The sequence below is a fragment of the Vipera ursinii genome, assembly GCF_947247035.1.
Source record: "Vipera ursinii genome assembly, chromosome: 2".
Classification (NCBI taxonomy): domain Eukaryota; kingdom Metazoa; phylum Chordata; class Lepidosauria; order Squamata; family Viperidae; genus Vipera; species Vipera ursinii.
In genome coordinates, this window is record NC_139513.1 from 33,143,444 (window position 1) to 33,164,014 (window position 20,571).

At 39.8% G+C, this 20,571-nt stretch overlaps 1 protein-coding gene across 1 annotated transcript in view; it reads left to right on the plus strand.

Annotated features, from left to right (window-relative positions):
* The window catches only part of SYNPR (synaptoporin), a gene marked incomplete at its 5' end in the record, with an annotated part of 150,421 nt that extends 130,856 nt beyond the window's left edge, over positions 1-19,565 (plus strand). Inside the window, 4 exons of the mRNA XM_083356083.1 lie at positions 11,989-12,184; positions 17,348-17,539; positions 18,295-18,460; positions 19,538-19,565. Of these exons, the coding sequence (XP_083212209.1) occupies positions 11,989-12,184; positions 17,348-17,539; positions 18,295-18,460; positions 19,538-19,554 (571 nt within the window). The 3' untranslated portion in view covers positions 19,555-19,565. The remainder of the gene's footprint in view (positions 1-11,988; positions 12,185-17,347; positions 17,540-18,294; positions 18,461-19,537) is intronic.
* Between the last annotated feature and the right edge of the window lie 1,006 nt (positions 19,566-20,571).

The window sequence follows — 20,571 nt, forward strand, 5'->3', positions numbered from 1 at the left end:
AGGCTTCAGCTGGTGCAGAATGCGGCCGCGCGAGTTGTGATGGGGGTTTCCCGATACTCCCATGTAACACCTCCACTCCGTGAGCTGCATTGGCTTCCGGTTGCCCTCCGGGTGAGATTCAAGGTGCTGGTGATGACCTATAAAGCCCTAAATGGCTTGGGTCTGGGATATTTGAGGGAACACCTGCTGCCGGCATCAAGCTCCCTTCGTCCTGTACGCTCCCACAGGGAGGGCCTTCTCAGGGTGCTGCCGGTAAAAGATTGCCGGCGGATAACACCCAGGGGGAGGGCCTTCTCTGTGGGTGCGCCTGCCCTCTGGAACCAGCTACCTGTGGAGCTTAGGACTGCCCCCGACCTTCGTTCATTTCGCTGGGACCTGAAGACCTGGCTCTTTGAGCTTTCCAGCCCAGGCTGAGAGTTTTTAATTGGGGTTTTTATATTTTTTTCAGGGATCAAATTTAATTGTTTTTTAATTGTTTTTTTTTAATTTTTGTATTGTATTGATGTTTTTAAACACCTTGTAAACCGCCCTGAGTCCTATGGGAAAAGGGCGGTATATAAATTTAATAAACTTAAACTTTAAGAAGAAACTGGACATTCACCTGTCTGAGATGGTATAGGTTCTCCTGCTTAAGTAGGGGGCTGGACTAGAAGACCTCCAAGGTCCCTTCCAGCTCTATTCTATTATCTATTCTATTTAATTCAGCAGGAGAAGGGAGAAGTAAAGGTAACTTTCAAAAAGATGAACATTCATGGAATTTGCACACACATTGCATCTATATGTAAAAGGAATATATAGACATTATGAACACTGGCTAAACTGCATACAAAATGTGACTATTAAAAGAAAAATATGTATATGCTGAAAAATATGTATTTTTTTTTATGAAATCATCTTTTAAAACTCAGATTAATACAGAGGCAGGCTAAACTGAACTTAAATCTGGAAAAAAATGATAGATTTTTGATGCTGAGTTTGTTAAGCTAAAATGTGAACGATTCAATTGGCCAGTCTATGGCCATCTATAGTTTAATGGAGTGTGCAGTTTTGAAAAAAAAAACTTCTATATAAATTCACTTGAAAACATGCTGCTTGTTGTGAAATACAGTAAATAATTATAGCCACAATGTGTCGATTTCATTAATGAATATCCCAGCAAAAGGCAAGTCTTTCTTTCTTCACCAGGATATGTTTATCAGGAAAGACAAAGCCAGTCCAATATTATCATTATTTCCACAAACCCATATTCTATCGCCCAAAGAAACAAAGAGATAAGCTTTCCTTGAAATAGCTAGTTATGTACTTCAAACATGGAAATAGCTCTCCCTGCAGAAGAAAATTCTTCTTTAATCTGATGAAATCAACATCAAAATCGCCTGGTGCGCCAGTTGCGGCCCTATCTTAGCCGGGATGATTTGTGCACGGTCACTCATGCGCTCGTGTCCTCTCGTCTAGACTACTGCAACGCTCTCTACATGGGGCTGCCCTTGAGGACCACCCGGAAGCTCCAACTGGTACAGAATGCAGCCGCGAGAGTTGTGTTGGGAGTCTCCCGATACTCCCACGTTACACCGCTGCTCCGTGAGCTGCATTGGTTGCCAGTTGTCTTCCGGGTGAGATTCAAGGTACTGGTAACAGTGTTTAAAGCCCTTCATGGCATGGGGCCGGAGTACCTTAGGGAACATCTGCTGCCGGCATCAAGCTCCCTGCGCCCTGTGCGTTCCCACAGAGAGGGCCTCCTCAGGGTGCCACCGATCAGAGAATGTCGATTGGTGGTCCCCAGGGGGAGATCCTTCTCTGTGGGCGCTCCGGAGCTGTGGAATCAGCTACCGGTAGAGCTCCGGATGGCGCCCGATCTTCGCTCCTTTCGTCGCGATCTCAAGACGTTTCTGTTTGCTCAAGCCGGCCTAGCCTGATGGGGATTGGTGGGGTTTTTATTCTTGTGTTTTAATTTTAATTTGGTGTATTAGAACTTGATTCCAACTGTTTTAATATGGGCAATTATTTAATCTTGTTTTAACGTTTGTATTTAGTATTTTATTCTGCCCTGTGAACCGCCCTGAGTCCTCAGGGAGAAGGGCGGTATATAAATATTATTAAATTAAATTAAATTAAATCATTTTTGCACTGAAAGCTCCAACCCTTTTGTAGGTATGTGCGATGTCACAGTGCACATACAAAATGGATAACACTTGTAGTACAGTGACACGGATGTTGCAGACAACTCTGTTAAAGGCAAAGCAGATATTTAGGGGGGGGGGGAATGAGAGTTCTGCAATCAACATCCCAAACCTATTAAACTTCTCAGCCTAGAAGAAAAGGCACAAAGAGTCACCTATATTAACAAAGAATAGTACTCCCTCTCTTCTGACACAACAAACAAAATGTTCTCATCAGGATACAGATTCACATTTTAAATTGTGATCATAAGCGTAGGATTGTTGTGTTTGATGGGTTGGTTGCTTCATTGACATTTGGCAAGAGAGGTCAACACTCATAAAACATTAAGATTTTTATGGATCAGTATTAAATTATGACAAGCTTTGCAAATTCCTATCATTTTGCTACCTAACAAGGATGCTTATAGCCTTGCTTTTGCTTTCTAATATTAGATCATATTGAATAGGAAAGGGCAACTGAGCTCTTGAAAATGCTAAAGGAAGAGTAATGTAGATTCAGAAGGCTCATTCTTACAGATTCTGCATGGCAGGATGCAATATTCATCTCTTCCCTCAATTCACTTTCAATCTCAGCTTGACAATTTGAAATAGAACTGCTTAAGGCAAGCACATTCACAAAAGAACCCAAATTAAATTTTTAAAAATGGCATTGTTGGGCCCATGAGGCGACATGGAATTGTGGAATACAATCATGAAAGCATTGACCTATTCCTTGCTGGTCATCCTGGTGGGACTTTTTAATATAATTAGTCAGCAATGCTTTAGATCTCCAAGTCTAATGATGCATTATTGAGCACAGATTGCACGGTTATTGAGCTAAACAGAAAATTGAGAACTATAGGAAAAGGTATAAGTAATAAGAATGGAAAATGGATTCCTATCTACAGTTCTTGAGTAGAACAACAAATTAATGGGATCCAGTAAATCTTCTCTGGATTTTACTCAAGCAAAACATTTTGTGTCACTGACATCTATGGAATATTTTTATTACCAAGTACATAGATGGCCCACTTAAATCCCTCATATTCCTCTAGGGCTTTTGTAACAAGGAAGAGATACTTTGAAAAGCCTTTCACATAATTAAAGGATTATCTTCTCTGTTTCTCTTAAATGCAGTTCCTAAATTGGAATGGGGAAACAATGATACACTTTTTATTCTTTCTCCTCCTCTGGCATCACTGGCCTGTTTATGTTATTTATGGGATGCAGTGGCTCAGTGAGTTAGGATGCTGAGCCTGTTAATCAGAATGTCGGCAGTTTGGTGGGTCGAATCCTGAGTGCCGCGTAACAGAGTGAGCACCTGTTACTCGTCCCAGCTTCTGCCAACCTAGTAGTTCGAAAGCACATAAAAAATGCAAGTAGAAAAATAGGGACCACTATGGTGGGAAGGTAACAGTGCGCCTTTGGCATCTAGTCATGCCGGCCACATGACCACGGAGACCTCCTCAGACAAACGCTGGCTCTTCAGCTTTGAAACGGAGATTCAAACGTTTCCCTAGAGTTGGAAATGACTAGCACGCATGTATGGGGGAACCTTTACTTTTACCTTTACCTTAGGAAAGCAGCCAAATATGTAAGATTATTTTTCCCATTTCTTTGATATACAACTTCAGCAATTAATTGACTAACTCATGGGACCTAACAATATCAGCATTGCTTGGCCCAACTCCATTTTTTGTTATTTGAAAAATGAAGGGTCAGCAACATCAATAATTTGGCAAATAGACTGCTCTCCAAGGAAACTTTGTTTTGACATTGATAAAACAGTGCATCCAACCATGCATAGCAGAACAGTTTTGAAACCTGGTTTGAAATCTCTCTCTTTAGGGATTCATGATACCTTGAAAACAGGTAAATGTGAGGCTGATCCCTGCTGTCTCTGACTTCCAAGCATTCTTCTGGAAGGCTGATTCCAGGCTGGAGGCGAGGGTGCATGAACTGACACCCTTGATGTTTTAATCAGAGCAAATAGGAGCAGGGCGAATCTGCAAACTTCTCCACCGATTTCCAAACCTTTAGGCTTTGAAGGGAATGATTGAAGAAGGCTAATGCGACCTTAATAAATCAATAAAGACATTTATCCGGAAGAAAGTATTCAATTGTATTGTTTTAAAATGTAGGAGGACATAGCTAGACCTAAGCAGTTATTTCATATCTTACTGCAAGGGTGAGGAATACTTGGCTCTCCCGATGTAATTGAATGAACTTCCATCAGCAGATACTGCTAAGGAGCACATATAATTGAAATAAAGGTTTAGGTAAAATCTTAGTGCTGAGTTTGACTCATGAAGTCTACCAGTATTTTTTCCTGGCAACTACCTAGAAGTGATTTGCCATTGCCTTCTTTCTGGATGCATTTTTAATCTCAAATTTTCACTTACACTCCTGGGTACTTCCTACAATTCTGTTTAGCTTTTTCAAGGTCAGCCAAAGTGACTTAGTTCTGCATGAGAACTAAGTTACATCATTTTTCCATATGGTAGAATGAATTGGTATTAACATATTTTCTTCCTTGTTGCAACTTGAGGGAATGAAAGGGTTTGGGATCCTGGAAATGTTCCTGGGATACCCTTTCCACTCTTCCACAGCAGTTGGTCGTATCAAGATATCGCAGAGCATATCTGTGAATACTCAATATTCACATTGAGTATTAGTTTTGCATTATTATTTGTTGTCATAATAGGATCTGTGGTGGCACAGTGGTTAGAATGCAGTATTGCAGGCTGACTCTGCCCATTGCCAGGGAGTTTGATCCTGAGCAGCTCAAGGTTGACTCAGCCTTCCATTCTTTCGAGGTTGGTAAAATGGAGACTCAGATTGTTGGGGGCAATATGCTGACTCTGCAAACCCCTCAGAGAGTGCAGTAAAGCACAATGGAGTGGTATATAAGTCTAGGTGCTATTGCTATAATAGCTAAACAGGTGTTTGCTTCTGATAACTAGTCTTTGGCCACCTAATTGGGCAGAGCTCATATTCCGCTGTAGTCTATGAAAAAGCTTACTGATGAGAACTCGCATCATTTTAGCTGAGCTCAAGTAGGCTAATTTTATAGGGGAAATGGACTTTCTCCTTCTGCACACAGAATAAAGTCCAAATATATCCACAGTTGCAGAGAAATTTATTGATATGAAGTATCATCTCCACACACACACACACCCCCCCCAAATATCCATCTATAGCTGGTCCACCCACCGGGGACTTGCCACTTTTACTCAAGAAAAATGAAGGGTCAACCATTAGTACTATATCTATAAGTAGAAGTACAAACAGGGGAATACATGAGCTTATGCAAAACATAACCATGATGGATGCATTTAGATCAGGGGTCTCCAAACTTGGCTGCTTTAAGACTTGTGGACTTCAACTCCCAGAATTCCTCAGCCAGCATGGCTGGCTGAGGATTTCTAGGAATTGAAGTCCACAAGTCTTAAAGCTGCCAAGTTTGAACACCCCTGATTTAGACTAACTTTAGTCAATTCATGTTTTCTGCTATAAAATAAAAAGTTTTTAATTCCTGAAAACATGGGTAATTTTGATAGCTTTCAATCAGGAAGACTCTGCTAACATAGCCTACCTGACAGCCAGTAGGAAAAATCTGAAGAAAACAGGGCATACCTGATTCTGTAATACATCCAGAAGGATAATGAGAGGGGATTTTTGAAGAATAGTTCATCGCTGCTATGAATGCTGCCAAATTGCTGGCTCTATCTTGTCATTCTGTGGGAAAAATAGGGTGGCACAGAGGGGGCATTAAGTTACATGTCACCCTGCAATTTAAAACAGGAAGGTTGCTATTGGACAATACCAGAAGATGTAGTGAAGTGCAATGTAATTTTATGACTATTTGAAGTAAATTGCACTTTGTTCAAGGAGAAGTAGTCATCCAATCATTATTTTTAAAATTGACGCCTAAGAGACATAACATGCTAAATACATTATTTTTAAATTCTGCTAAAAAACCAGAGGGGAAAATGCAATGGAACTATAAATAGCAACCTTAGGTGCAGCTGCCTGGTAAAGCTGTGGGAAAAGGAGAGGATGAGTTGGAATTCATTGATTGCCAGATGGTCTGGCAACATTTTCAGATCAAACAGATGTGACCAAATAGCCTTCCCCAGATATGTGCCTTCCAGGTGAGTTAGGCTTTCCCCCCTTATAATTTCCAGCTAATATGGTATTTGCCCTGCTGTCTGAGGATTATGGAAATTCTCCAATTACCTCAGAAGGGAAGCGCTTCAGGTTGAAGAGGAACTTGGTACAGCATCAACAGCTGCTTACATTACTCTCCATGCATAATTAGCTTGTAAAGCTTTCTATTACCTCTTAGAACTCATAAACCTGATTGGAGACACAACTTGCTATAAATTATGAACAATGGGATTGAGCATGGTTCAGTGCTCTGCTTGAGCTAATTAGTAAGGCAGAAGACTAGCAGAGCACAATACCAACTAAACCCCAACTAGCAATCAGAAGATATGAAAACTCCTTAATCTCATAGGACAGTGATGGCGAACCTTTTAGAGACCAAGTGCCCCAAAACTGCCCCCACCCCCGTCCCGCCCCTGATCTGCTCCACCCCACCCGTCGGCAGGGCCACCCACCACCTCTACATCCTGCTGCAGTAGATCACCAGGCGGCCCAGCAGTGCCATGACATCCATGTCTTCTGCCCAGACCCCACAGCAGCATCTGCATGTGACGGTGCACGAGGGCAGAGTTTTCTCCCTGCTGCCCGGCTGCTCCGCACGGGCCATGCCCAGGGGCGACTCTCTTCCATGAGGCTGCTGGTGAGGAGGGGGCTGTGGGGGGAGGCGGGGCTGGGGCGATAGCCCGCGTGTCCACAGAGAGGGCTTTGAATGCTGCCACTGGCACGCGTGCCACAGGTTTGCCATCACTTTCATAGGACGTGGACAGAGTCAACCATAGCTTTAACTGGGAAATTCTAAGCATCATAGGTTGAAGTATATCCAAAAATGCTAGGGAATTCTTGGAAGCTTGGCATTCAGACAAATCAGCCATCAACAGACATAAAGAAAAGCCACAATAAAAAAGCTAAGAAAGAAGCAAAAAGACCGGAACACGTTCTCTCCGGCAAACAACCAACATCCAGATAAGCAGAGATTAACATCAGACAAACAAGCAAGCAGAAAGCAATACAGATAGTCCTCGACTTACGACCACAACTGAGCCTGAAATTTCTGTTGCTAAGTGAAACGTTTCTTAAGTGAATTTTGCTCCATTTTACAACCTTTCCTGCCAGAGTTGTTAAGTGAATCACTGCAATTGTTAAATTAATAACCCAGTTGTTAAGTGAATCTGTCTTCCCTATTGACTTCACTGGTTGCAAGGTCACAAAAGGTGATCACATGATCCTGGGACACTGCAACCGTCATAAATATGAACCAGTTGTCAGTTTCTGCCCACAAAATAAAATTAGGGAAGTGACTTTATCCAGGTCCTGTCTCTTAAAGTACTTCATTTCATGGATTACGGAGATAATTCCCTGTTCTTTGGAACAAAATTCCTCCTGAGATTAGAGTCTATCTTTTTTTTATTTTTTGGAAAGCTTTCAAAACCTAGCTTTTCAGGGATCCTTGGAACAGATTGCTGATGAGAGGGATCATCCCACTGTGCATTAGGCGTTGTAGCAGTTGATCTGTTTTGTTATGTATAATGGTTTCTTTTTAATGGTGCATTGCTTGCTTTTGTTAGATTGAGTGGCATATATATTATAGTAAACTAAATTCAGTCACTTCTCTCAAACATTTTTCAGCTTTTCTGAATAACGCTATGTGTCAATTTACACATTTGCTGCCTTCAGCTCAGTAGCTGCTGCAGAGAATAAAACAGTGAATTGGACCAACTCAGAATAGCAGCCTAATAACCAACTCAAATTCATAAGGTGGTTGGATTGACAGCTGTTTGAAATTTCACGTGGATCTAAATACCGAGGTAACAGCAAAAAAAAAAGCTTCACAGGGTTGCATATGGAGGAAGCAGTCCTATTTAACAAGCCTTTATGTCAGCAGAAAATTATATATTCAAAGCAGCAATTTCCTGTGACCTTTAGAATGACACAGTACTTACTCTTGGTGCTAAAAATGTTCCCCAGATGATTCAGGGCTACTATTGCTTCAGCTCCTTTTTGGTAATTTGTGTCGCCAAAGTGTTGGATGACTCTCTCTTTTATCCTTCATCTGCTCCTTCATTTCTAAGACTTCAGTGGTTAAAAAAAAACAAGAATCTTCATGGACTTACAATTTGCATAGAGAAGGAGGAAGACAGGACAGTAGTAATAGCAGCCATCAAAGTAATTCCAGTGGTGCTACCTTTAATTGCAGCTCTGTGTTGCCTATGTGGTTGCAAAGAGTCAACAATGAGTTGGTGGTACATGTTCCCTCCATCAATCATCTCTGCCCTTCATTTCTTCGGTTGCCATGGCACCCTCAAGATGATTGGCAACAAAGCACAGCAGTGAAAAGCAACAAATGAGGTAGCAAATAAAATAATTCCCTAAATCAGTCAAAAAGCTATCTGTGCAAATAATCTATTTTTAATAACATTAGGGAATAAATAGGGACATTGTTTGATAGGATATAAAAGGCACATAGAGTTCTGAATATGCTCACATACATGCACATAATATACATATACAAATATACACACATAAAGATATGTGTGTAGGTATGTGTATACACACACACAAATAAACACACACACACTATATTTAGAGATATAGAGAGTCCTGAGAACTAAATGGATTTAAACGGAATGTTGTGATTCAGGGTCAGCCTGTGGGTTCGGCATTTGGGTCGGATGATTCAGAGGAGGAGGGGGGTGCTGGAGAGGTTGCTGAGTGGGTTGGAGAGCTTGCTGATGAGAGCCCTCAGCCAGGCCCCTCCCACCTGGTTACGACGCAGACCCAGCTGTGTGAGCCTGACAGCGTGGATGAAGATGACCCACAGCTGGCCCTGTTCAAGGACGCCCGACGCAGGAGGCAGTCAATCAGGAGTAAACAGAGGAAGGCAATGGGGCACCTCGGAAGGAGGCAGAGAGAAGCCACGCCCTGAACTGTTTAAAAGGGGAATGCGTGGGAGGGCTGGTTTGCTGAAGGCAACTGTTTGAATAGTTCCTGTTTCATGGTTCGTGTCTTGTTTTGCTCTATTTGCTTTTGTGTTCATAAATTTGGCAGGCTTAGTTCCAGCCTCTTGCCTTCTTGTCCCTGCCTTATCTGCAGGGCCGGTAGTAGACTGGTACAGAACACTGAAATATGAGATGGATACAGGGAATAAATACCTTTAGTGAATTGTGTTTGTGGCTGATTTGGTGAGTCTTGCTCTGCTGAACTCTTCTGTTTCTTGCTTTTATGGAGAAATAATGGTAAGTTAGTGAAATCTTCTGGCTAGATAGATTCATACATTATACTAAGCCATAAAGAGTTTTGTTTAATTCAGCTACAGTACAGTGGTTCTGAGAACAGTACTACACAATTCCTGTCCCATTGGGTCACTGTTTCAGAGATACATCTTTACCAGATTCCTGAATATATCATTTTATGCTGACATAAAAGCTTGTTAAATAAGACTTCACAACAGCAGAGCTTCTAATGCGCTGTCTTCACTGGAAAAGTTCTTAAAAATTCAGGGAGACTTTCAGAGACATGTCTGTCTTAAAAACAGTTCATGTGGAACTGCATAGCACGCTCAAGCATCAGGAGTTGACCGCAAAAAATGTTTCATGATGTTTTGTATTACATCATAAAGTGTTTTACGATCATTTTTATATCACAAAAAGTTTTATAACATTTTCCAAATTTCAATTCCAGAGGAATCATAAGGTTCTGGATTTTGGATATTCTGTAAGTTAGTCCATTTGAGGTACTTTGGTTCAAAATTGTTACTCTACCACAGGGGTGTCGAACTGCCGGCCCGCAGGCTGGATGCATCATGCCGAAACCACACCCACCCCATTGCCGGCAATAGGGAAAAAAATGTGATACGACACGACACGTCACATGATGTTGCGAGTTTGACACCCCTGCTCTACAGTGCACCATTTTGCCTAGTTAAAGGTTACAGACACAAAAAATTTAGTAGTATATAGAGGGTGTCTTTGAATCTAGGTCTTAATGAAATATTATCTGTAGAAGTCTTGCTTACTGTAGAAAAGAGTGGGATGATTCTTTGGAAGTGTAAACAATCCTAAATTGCCTCAAAAAATTTCAAAAGCTTGCAGGGTCTGGTGAGTGATCTCCACAAGCAACAGCTAGTGATGCCATGCACAGCAACATACACAAATTGCATACTTCCTTATATTGTCTAATGCAAGTACATAAATCACAGCATTTGTGCCTAGTGAAGTCTAAGTATAAAACAGAGCACAAATGCAACACAGAGACAAATATGTTTGGCTCAGAAGCCTTTGAGACTACCACACAAATAACAGATAGTACACTCTATTATTTCAGAGTGCAAGATGTGATATGATGGATTTAAGTTACAGAAAAGCAGTTTCTAATGGAATGTTTGAAAAAGCAATCGTAGTAGCTTGACAGGGAAACACGTTATCCAGGTATTGGAAGTGTTTAAGTATCACCTAGGAACCTATTTGTTTCTGTCTGTTTTACAAAATTTATAACCCAACCCGATCCTGACTACTTTGGGATAATAATAATAATAATAATAATAATAATAATAATAATAATAATAATAATAATAATAATAATAATAATAATAATAATAATAATAATAAATGATGTTGGAAGGGACCCTAGTGGTCTTCTAGTCCAACCCCCTGCTCAGGCAGGAAACCCTATACCATTTCAGACAAATGGCTGTCCAGTCTCTTTTTAAAAACTTCCAGTGTTGGAACATTCACAGCTTCTGGAACCAGGTTGTTCCACTGATTAATTGTTCTAGCTGTTTGGAAATTTCTCCTTAGTTCTAGGTTGCTTCTTTCTTTGGTTTCTTTCCATTAGTTGCTTCTTGTCCTGCCTTCAGGTGCTTTGGAGAATAGGTTGACCACCTCTTTATTGCAACTCCTCAAATATTGGACTGGTATCATGTCACCCCTAGTCCTTCCCTTCATTAAACTAGACCAAACTTTGGCATTGTTTAGTTCTCCTTTTCCTTTTATTGCAGAATGGGGCCCAATGTGTACAGTATGTAAGATTGGGTATGATTGTGCATTCCAATTTATCCAATCCATGATCCAATGAGCCATATACAGCCAAAGACATGTGGAGGATACAAGATATTTGGCAATGTTTGTGTTTTGAAAGCTTCTTAGCAGTTGGTTGGCTACATTCAACTTTGGAAAGAGGTGCAGTCTTTGAAGTTGCCTTTAAAATGTTGTACTGTAGTTGGCTAAGCAGCCGGCTCTCCTGTGTGTGTGCAAGTAGCATATACTGATTCACAGAATTTTTGAAGAAAACTTGATAGGGCACCATTCTATCAAGGACATTTGAAGTGCATGTGGAATCCACCTCAATACCATAGAAAGTGTATGCAAACAATGGATGGAAACTAATTAAGAAGCAACCTGGAATTAAGGAGAAACTTCCTAACAGTGAAGACAAGTAACCAGTGGAACAGCTTGCCTCCAAAAATCGTGGGCGCTCCATCACTGGAGGTTTTTAAGAAGAGACTGGACAGCCATTTGTCTAAAATGGTATAGGGGCTCCTACTGAAGCAGCAGGTTGGAGTAGAAGACCTCCAAGGTCCCTTCCAGCTCTATTCTGATCGATTGATTTCCAGAGGACTAACTTGCATTCTGATTCCAACTCACTTTCTTCTTGTTCTCAATGTCAGGTTGTACCAGGTGAATTTTGATGCTCCCACCTGTGAAGGCAGACGAGAAAAACTTTCACTAATAGGCGACTTTTCCTCTTCTGCGGAATTCTTTGTGACGATTGCCGTCTTTGCCTTCCTCTATTCCTTGGCAGCCACAGTAGTTTACATTTTCTTCCAGAACAAATACCGCGAAAACAACAGAGGTCCTTTGATTGTAAGTATGCATTCAGCCACTACTAATACCTTTGTCCTTGTAATTGATGCATCAGTCTAAGTTATCTCTTCCATTGGGTTAGTTTGAATTCTATTGTCATCTTATCTATAGGTTTTTCTATTTCCTACTTAGATTTCACACTCTTTGGATAGTGTTATTTAGGGGTTATTTGGTGTTATTTGGAGACTGTTATTGAGAATCATATAGAAATAGTTTGAAGGCAAACAAAGTTTGCCCAATGATGTTGACAAGATAAATTGGGCAGATGTTTTTTAAAAAAAAATCTGAGAACTGTTATTAAGTGATAATTGTGTCTATACAGACAGCAGTTCATGTAGCTACACTGATTTTATAGACCTTTGTTATGAACATTTAAGAAGAGTAAATATTCCTATTTATCCCTTTCTACAGATATTACAAATACTATGACAGACTATGAGAGATACAACATCTTACCTTTTTAAAATCTCCATCCACGACTTTATAGATTCTGCGGAGACATAATTATTTTTTTCTACACAATTGAAATGCTGCTTTTTTCAAAGATTTACTGAATTTTAAAAAAATGTGGTACTGATTTCCTTAGATTACAATCTGCTTTGTCCCACTCAGGAAAATCTGAGAATTAGTTCCTATAAAAATGTGTATGTTAAATATCTTTGGCTTTTAAAAAGCATGTAAATTTTTTTAGGTTGTAACAGTAAAAAACAAAATCCACAACTGGGTAACTCTTTCATTAGGATCAGCCCAAATGGTATCAAGAAATATGAAAGCTTTGCCTAAAAGCAAGTCTTAATAACAGACCTCATTACAGAAATCTGAAAGAAGAGAAGGAATATTGTCAAAATGGATATGACTGTATTTATTACAGAATTGCTTTATCTCAAACACATTTGGATATATTTATAAGTGTTATAGTATAGAAAATGTGTGCTGACATTTTTGGTTTAGGCAACAAAGAATAATTTATATAACTATGATCTACAACATTGTAAATGCATGCAGACACCTATGAATAAGAGAGCTTAAATATCTTAAAATTAATCTGAAGTGTTGTGTGGTTGGTATTATGGGTCTGCAGATGTACATTGGCTCTCCAATTACTATCCAAAAGGGGCAATGAGTATATATAACTATATATAAAAACTTCATTCAAACCAGCTCTGTAGTACCATCTTCAGGATCTTTAATTTTAAAAGTCATTTGTTGCAAGTTTATTTGAACCTTCAACGGACAGCATTAATTCCTCATAAACTTATATCCTTCTATTTAATATGTGAAAGGCATTTCTATGTCATGCACAGCCTTGGTGGAGCAGTGGGCTAATGCTTCCTTACGTAACACCAGCTGCCTGCAATTAGTGCAGGTTCGCATCCCACCAGGCTCAAGGTTGACTCAGCCTTCCATCCTTCCGAGGTAGGTAAAATGAGGACCCAGATTGTTGGGGGCAATTAAGCTGACTTTGTAATAATGCCGCTTGGGGTGTGTGTGTGAAAGCCCTAATAAGCAGGCATATACATAGAATGAAGGCTACTGCTAAGCTTGTAAGGCACCCTGAGTCTTCGGAGAAGGGCGGGATATAAATGGAATTAAAATAAATAAATAAAAACTAACCTCAAACCAATATTCCCATGTTCTTCTGCTCTTTGCCATTGCGGTGAGGCAATACCATTCTACTCAGGAAAAATAATTCTGTTGTGACAGAATTTTAACATCACTGCATTTTCATCCCTTTGTCATCATTTCTAATCCACAAATAGAAAACCATCAGTAGCAGTAAACTAGAAACGTTGTAATGGTGACATTTTCTTTGCCTGCAATCCACAAAAAATAATTGGACAAGTTATCCTGCCTTGTAAAAACCAGCTTTATATTTTTGTAGTCTCTGGGGGAAGCCTGCACTGATAATCAGTACTATAAATGGGAGGTTATTTAGGCAATTCACCCAGCTCTAAGAAACTCAAGAGTAAGTCATATCATAAATGGGAACATGTACTTAAACCCTCCCCCCGCCCCCCCCACCCCCCAAAAAAGGGATCTGGTTTTCAGGCCTCAACTGAAGTTGTCCTTCATCCTGCAAATCTAGGCCACATTTTTTAGTGTCCAGACAAAAACCCAAATCAACATTTGCCCTCCACTTTTTCCTGCACACACAGAAAGATAATACTACTGATTGCAACAAGGTGATTTTCATCTGAATGCTTTCTTGGATGAAAGAAAGCCTACATGCAAATGCACTTAATTGGCCTTCCTGCTCCACTCCAAAATGCAAAGAGGTCTCTACAGTTTTGATTTCACATCCTCCAGAAACATTAGCATAACACTTCCTGCAGCCCTTGGGGATTTTTCTTAGGAAAAATAATAATAATAATAACCTGCCACATTTGGGGGTGGGGGAGGGGGGAGGCTGTTTTTGTCTTTCACGGAATGTGGGAACGTTGAGTAAATTAAATTTAGGATAAAATTCAATTTTGAATCCAGTAAAATACAATATTTTATATGTTTGCATACTCTGGATTACATAACCCTGATCTCTGAGGATTGGCGCAGTGTTTCTGGCTGGTGAATTCTGGGAATTGAGTTCCACATGTCTTAAAATTACTAATGTTGAGAAACTCTGAGGAATAAGTAAGTTGGGTAACAACACCTACTCAGGATACTTGTTGGATACTTCATCCCAGTCCAACGAATTGCTCCTTTCATGGTTCAGAATAGAGGGATCACCTGATGTCTTACTTTCCAGGCCTGTGTGGCTGCCATTAATTAGGTGTTGTTAATGAGGAACATTATAAGGTTAAAACAGAAATGAACAAAAGTCACTCCCTTTGGGTGTGTCCATGTTAATTATCCACAGTATTTCCTGTGCCATTGGAAAGTTCTGTGTCCTTCTGTTTTGCCCATCTGTTTTGCCATTTAATTATTTCTGATGTGCAATAATTAAAAATCAAGCTATATTTTATCGCTAACTTAACTGACTGGCATGTGTCCTTGCTCTAATCTGGATATAGGGGTTAACTGAGAGTATATTGGGTGCAAACCCATTATCCATGGTAATTTTCCAAGAGATTTTTTTTTCTATTTGGAACTTAATGGAATCTCAGAACGAAATCATGTAAAGAAGCTCAGGACTTTGCCTCTCTACCATCTGCCCAACAGCAGGATAATTCTCTGAAAATTGGGGGGAACAGGGATAGAAGCAAATTTAGTGTGACTTGAGAAGCTGGCAAAAAAAAAAGATAAAATTTGAAAGCAGCCTGGACATGGCTGGACCATGCCGAGAAAGAAAATCCATTAAAATTTACCATTAAAAGTGGTAAAATATGTATATTTTGCACAACATTAAAGTAGACAATAGGATCCTACTGGCATCTCTGTCCCCCTAGCTAATTCCATTGGAGGCTAATCTTATAGCTGCTATCCAGCTGTTCCAAATCTCTTTTCCACATAGGATTGGGAGGGAAATGCTTTGATGAAATGGAATGGAAAGGAGCTTATCAGTCTCAGGAGAAAGCAACTTGCAATGTTTCTCTTGTGTGACTGCAGGTGGAGGTTCACATCTCATAAGTTGGCCTTAGAAGTTTTTGTCAACTTATGGCTCTCTAGAGGTCTTGGCCAAAGCATCTTGAGAATGCCAAGAGCTGTATACTTATCAGAACTAATACCAGACTGGAGAAGGTGCTCCACATAGTAACCTAAGGGAGTCACCGTCTATCAAATTCAGTCTTCTCTTAGCAAGCCGAACTGGATACAAGGAACTCAAGGACACAAAACTTCTGATCAGTAGATTTATTGCAGCTAAATAAGTATCCAGTATCTGCTGGGTATCTCCTTGTAATTTCTGTAGCAATCAATATATTATCCATTGCAGCTTGCTGGGCCTGTCGCAACTTCACTCTTTAGCCTGGCAGTTTCAGGGTGACTCAGGAAGGCCTTCATGTCTGCCTGTGGCACAAGGCTACGCCAATCCCTTACTTTGTCCTGTTACCATCTCTTACGAAGTGGACATGAGGTTGGATTTGAGAGGCAATTGTCAATTTCCTTGACTTTCGAGTGTTCATCCCCACTTGCGCGAGCAGTGAGCCCATGCAGGCTTGCCCACTTCTTGCATGGAACTACCCCTTCCCCCATATCGGTCCACGAAGCTGAAATGGTTGTGGAAGTCCATTCTACATCATGCAAGGCATATACCAAAAGAGGAAAAGGCAAAAGAAATGAGGCAGACCCAGAAGAAGATGGAAAGACATCTTCTTTCCATGTACAGCAGCATCAAATAACAGTGGTTGAGACTGCCAGAAGTACAAGAACCAGAACTTGTTTCCCCCTCAACACCTGAAGTGATAAAAGAGGAAGTAAAGCAGAAGAAGTCTGTTGGGTATCATATGCAAGGTCTATTTATAGTCAGATTGAAGCTCAAATTCTTGTATCTCTTTCCCCCACCCATCTCATGCGCAGGCTAGAAGCAAATCTTTTTTGAGTGGGAGAAGTTGTTTCCACCCGTTGGTTGATCTTCTAAGGCAGGGGTGTCAAACTCAATTTCATTGAGGGCCGCATCAGCATTGTGGTTGCCCTCAGGGGGCCGGGTGGGTATGGCCAGGGTGGGCGTGGCTAGAGTGCATATGGCCTACTGGGTGGGCATGGCCAGCTCTACATCATTCGCATCAAGGGTGCCTATGGGGGCCTGGGCAGGAGTGGGACAGATCTGAGGGTCTCTGGGCCAGGGCCAAGGCATTGGGGGCCGTTCCCTCACTGTTTCCAGGATGGCTTCACGGGCCACATGAAACCACTTTGTGGGCCGGATCTGGCCCCCGGGCCTTGTGTTTGACATGTCTGTTCTAAGGGACTGTTTGTTTATAACCATCTGACAAATAACACCTGTTTTTTCTGAAGATTGTTGGGCTGAGAATTGAACTAGGTCCACGTTCTGGCTCATTCCATCCAGCATGTATTGTGCTTCCACTTCAGGAGCACATGTATGATTTTCATAAGTAGGAAAATACGAATGTGTGTACACTTTTGGACATGGGATTTATGCGTTCTGAGAGTATGCTATCAAGTGGAACTGTCCTTCTGGCCTTTGTATTCATTCACATTGTACCAATGTCCTACCATGCTTTTCTCCGCCTGTCAAACATGAACCTGCAATGTTCAATTTGGGTTTTGTAGGACTTCGTTGTGACAGTGGTGTTCTCCTTCATGTGGCTTGTGGGTTCTTCTGCTTGGGCTAAAGGACTATCTGATGTAAAGGTTGCCACTGACCCAAATGAAGTACTCTTACTGATGTCAGCTTGCAAACAACAGTCCAACAAGTGCTTGCCTGTGTACAGCCCTGTTATGTCAAGTCTTAATACTTCAGTTGTGAGTATGCCTTTTATTTTGTAAAAAAAAAAAAGAAAAAGAAGGGTCTGAAATAAAATGATTGGTGTCCTACCAAATCACTCAGCATTTGTCTTTTGTCCCTCTTCATTTGGAATCCACCATGAATTTCATATTTAACCTAATTCATTGATTCTTCAAAGGATAATAAGATAATAATGGCATGAGCAGCTATAAATAGACATAGTGTAAGCAAGTAGGACCGTTTTAAAAGATAATAATTGAACATTCTGGTTATATTTAACAATCAAAGTGTATTTATCCTAATGGCATGAATATGAAATAGATTTCTCCAGATATTATACAGAATCTGGAGGGAAAAAGGCCTTTTAATCATCTGAGTCTGTTAATAGCTAACATTTATTATGGCACTGCAAAAAATTACTTTGGGGAAAAAAATAAATGATTGATTGCCTTTGGTAACAACATCGCAAAGCCACAGATCCAACATCAAAGAATAAAACTCTCCTCTCAATTAGTTTCTTGCAGTCCACCTACTAAATGAAAGCTGGAAACCGTTTTCAGTTGAATATTGTTCATTTATATTTCCTACCTCTATTATGTGGGTGACAGATTAATATTTGTTTTAACTACATCTTTGGAAGGTTTTCTGGAATTGATAAGTTGTCTTTGGAATTTTTTTTGAAAGAAACATCTCAATTATGTGAATAATCAAAAGAGAGAGAGAGAAAAAAAACCTAAATGAAATTTTATGTCTTGCTCTGCTTTTTGTGTAGGTCTTTGGATTCTTGAACTTTGTTCTCTGGGCAGGAAATATCTGGTTTGTTTTTAAGGAGACTGGTTGGCATTCTTCGGGTTCAAGGTATCCTCAAGACACCCTCGAGAAACAATCCGGCAGCTATAATCAAGGTGGCTACAATCAAGATAGCTATGGGTCGAGTGGTGGGTATAACCAACAGGAAGGCAATTTTGGGCAACAAACTAATTATGGCCAAGTTGATGAATTTGGCCAGCAACCACAGAGCTTTAACCAGAGTGGCCCAACTTCATTTACTAATCAAATGTAGCAACCGCAGAGCCCTTAACGTTGATCATATGTAGACAGCTCAAGCATGGTGATGATAGACAGCACATTTTTCAGTGTTTGTAGATTCATGTGATGATGAGTTTCAACTGATCCAAGGTCTGTGAATATGAACTGCTGGAGATGGGTTGTGGCTCTTGTTTGTTTGTGAATGATGAAGTTCCCCCACGGATGATGATGATGATGATGATGATGATGATGATGATGATAATGCATTCATCACAGTGGTGAAATGAAGTAACTAATTGTTATACGTATGGTAGAAATACCCTTACAGTAGCTTTGTACATGTATGGTAAAATGTTTTGTAGCCTTCAGTCTGTAGGTTAAAATATGCATAATATAATTAAATTAACATTAGCTTTTCTTCTGCATTTTGATGAGGCAAAATAAGTTTCCTATGATTTCTGAAGATTACTCTATATAGTTTTAGATTAGATTAGATAACCTTTATGGTCATTTGTTCCTGTGGGCACAATGGCACACATTAAAAATGAAATTTAGTTGTTTCCTCTCAAAGTGTACACATACATATATAGCCCAAAGCATGCATTATATCTCCTATATTTTCTCCATTGCTATCTGACTGCTAGTTTATATAATTCAATATTTTTTACTGATTGAAGTATTTATTTGATATTCTTCTTTATTAGAATGTTAGTAATCTATCTAAGTGCATGAAACCACATACTTTTCACAACAGAATATTATGACTGTGAACATGGAACTTTTCTCCATTTATATTTAATTGTTTTGCTAATACAACATTTTAGATAATGTATATATGACTAATTAATTTATTCTGTAGAGTTGGATCAATTACCCAAAATCTTGAACTGTGTATCTAACAAAAATATTTTTCCTTGAAAGGAAATTTTGAAATATATAACTGTTCAATTGTTTTCTGCATAATTAAGTTCAGTATTTGTTCCTAGAGCCATATTTATGTTGAAGTTGTGTGATTCAATGGATATAATATATGGACCAAGTAACTGTGTTTACATCTTTACAAAGGTATTTATTTATTTATTTATTTATTTATTTATTTATTTATTTATTTATTTAGGATAACAGAGGTGCAGATATTGACACAACTACACTCTACAGCTATTGCAAAACATTACAAAAACGTTTGTCCTATCTTGTCATCACTTGAGGAAAGTTTTTCTTTCTCAACTTCTATTCAGATCAGACATTCTGCTGACTGTTGAAATTGGTGCTACCTTTAAATAAAAAAAATGTCAAAAGTAGGATTTTAACAGTGAAAAAGAAACAGCCTGTCTCTTAGCAGGGAGCATGATTAACTACTTACATGTAGTTGCTCTCCAACTACATGTAATAATTTCAAGGGGAAATGTTCTTTTCAACAATTGAATGGAAGAGATCGGAATCAATGAGAAGAGGACAGAATCAAACTTTTGCTAAATCTTACTAAGCTTTATCTTCTCTTTGTTCCAGCTACAGACAGATCCCAGGTACATAGCGTGAACTTCCCACTGTTAAAAATATAACTGTCTTAAGGCAGACTGAAATTTGCCTTCGTTGTTTTGAGATGGGTCCTTGACTGTTTTTGAAGGAAACTTTCTTACAAATTGAACAAAACATTTGTTAGCTAACCAGTCTAGATGTCACTTGCATATAAAGTGAAAGCAAACCCCACTCCTTTCTAGCACTGGTGATTTTACCTAGCTGGCTAATGAAACATCTGCAGGAAAACAACCAAGCTCAGATAGCATTAAGGACCCCACAGTCTAGATGTGTATCGCTGTTGAGTGATTGTGCATCTATTGTAAGGAATAGGGGGAGGGTAAGAACTGGATCTTTACCTTGCCATATCTTTATCAGACTGAACAGCTTATACCTGGAGTGAGAGACAATTAAGAACTGCCAATTTTGCATACAGGCTGGAGTCTGTACACAAACAAGGCTCATTTTTTTTTCTTATTCTATCTGCAGCCTAAAGGAGAAC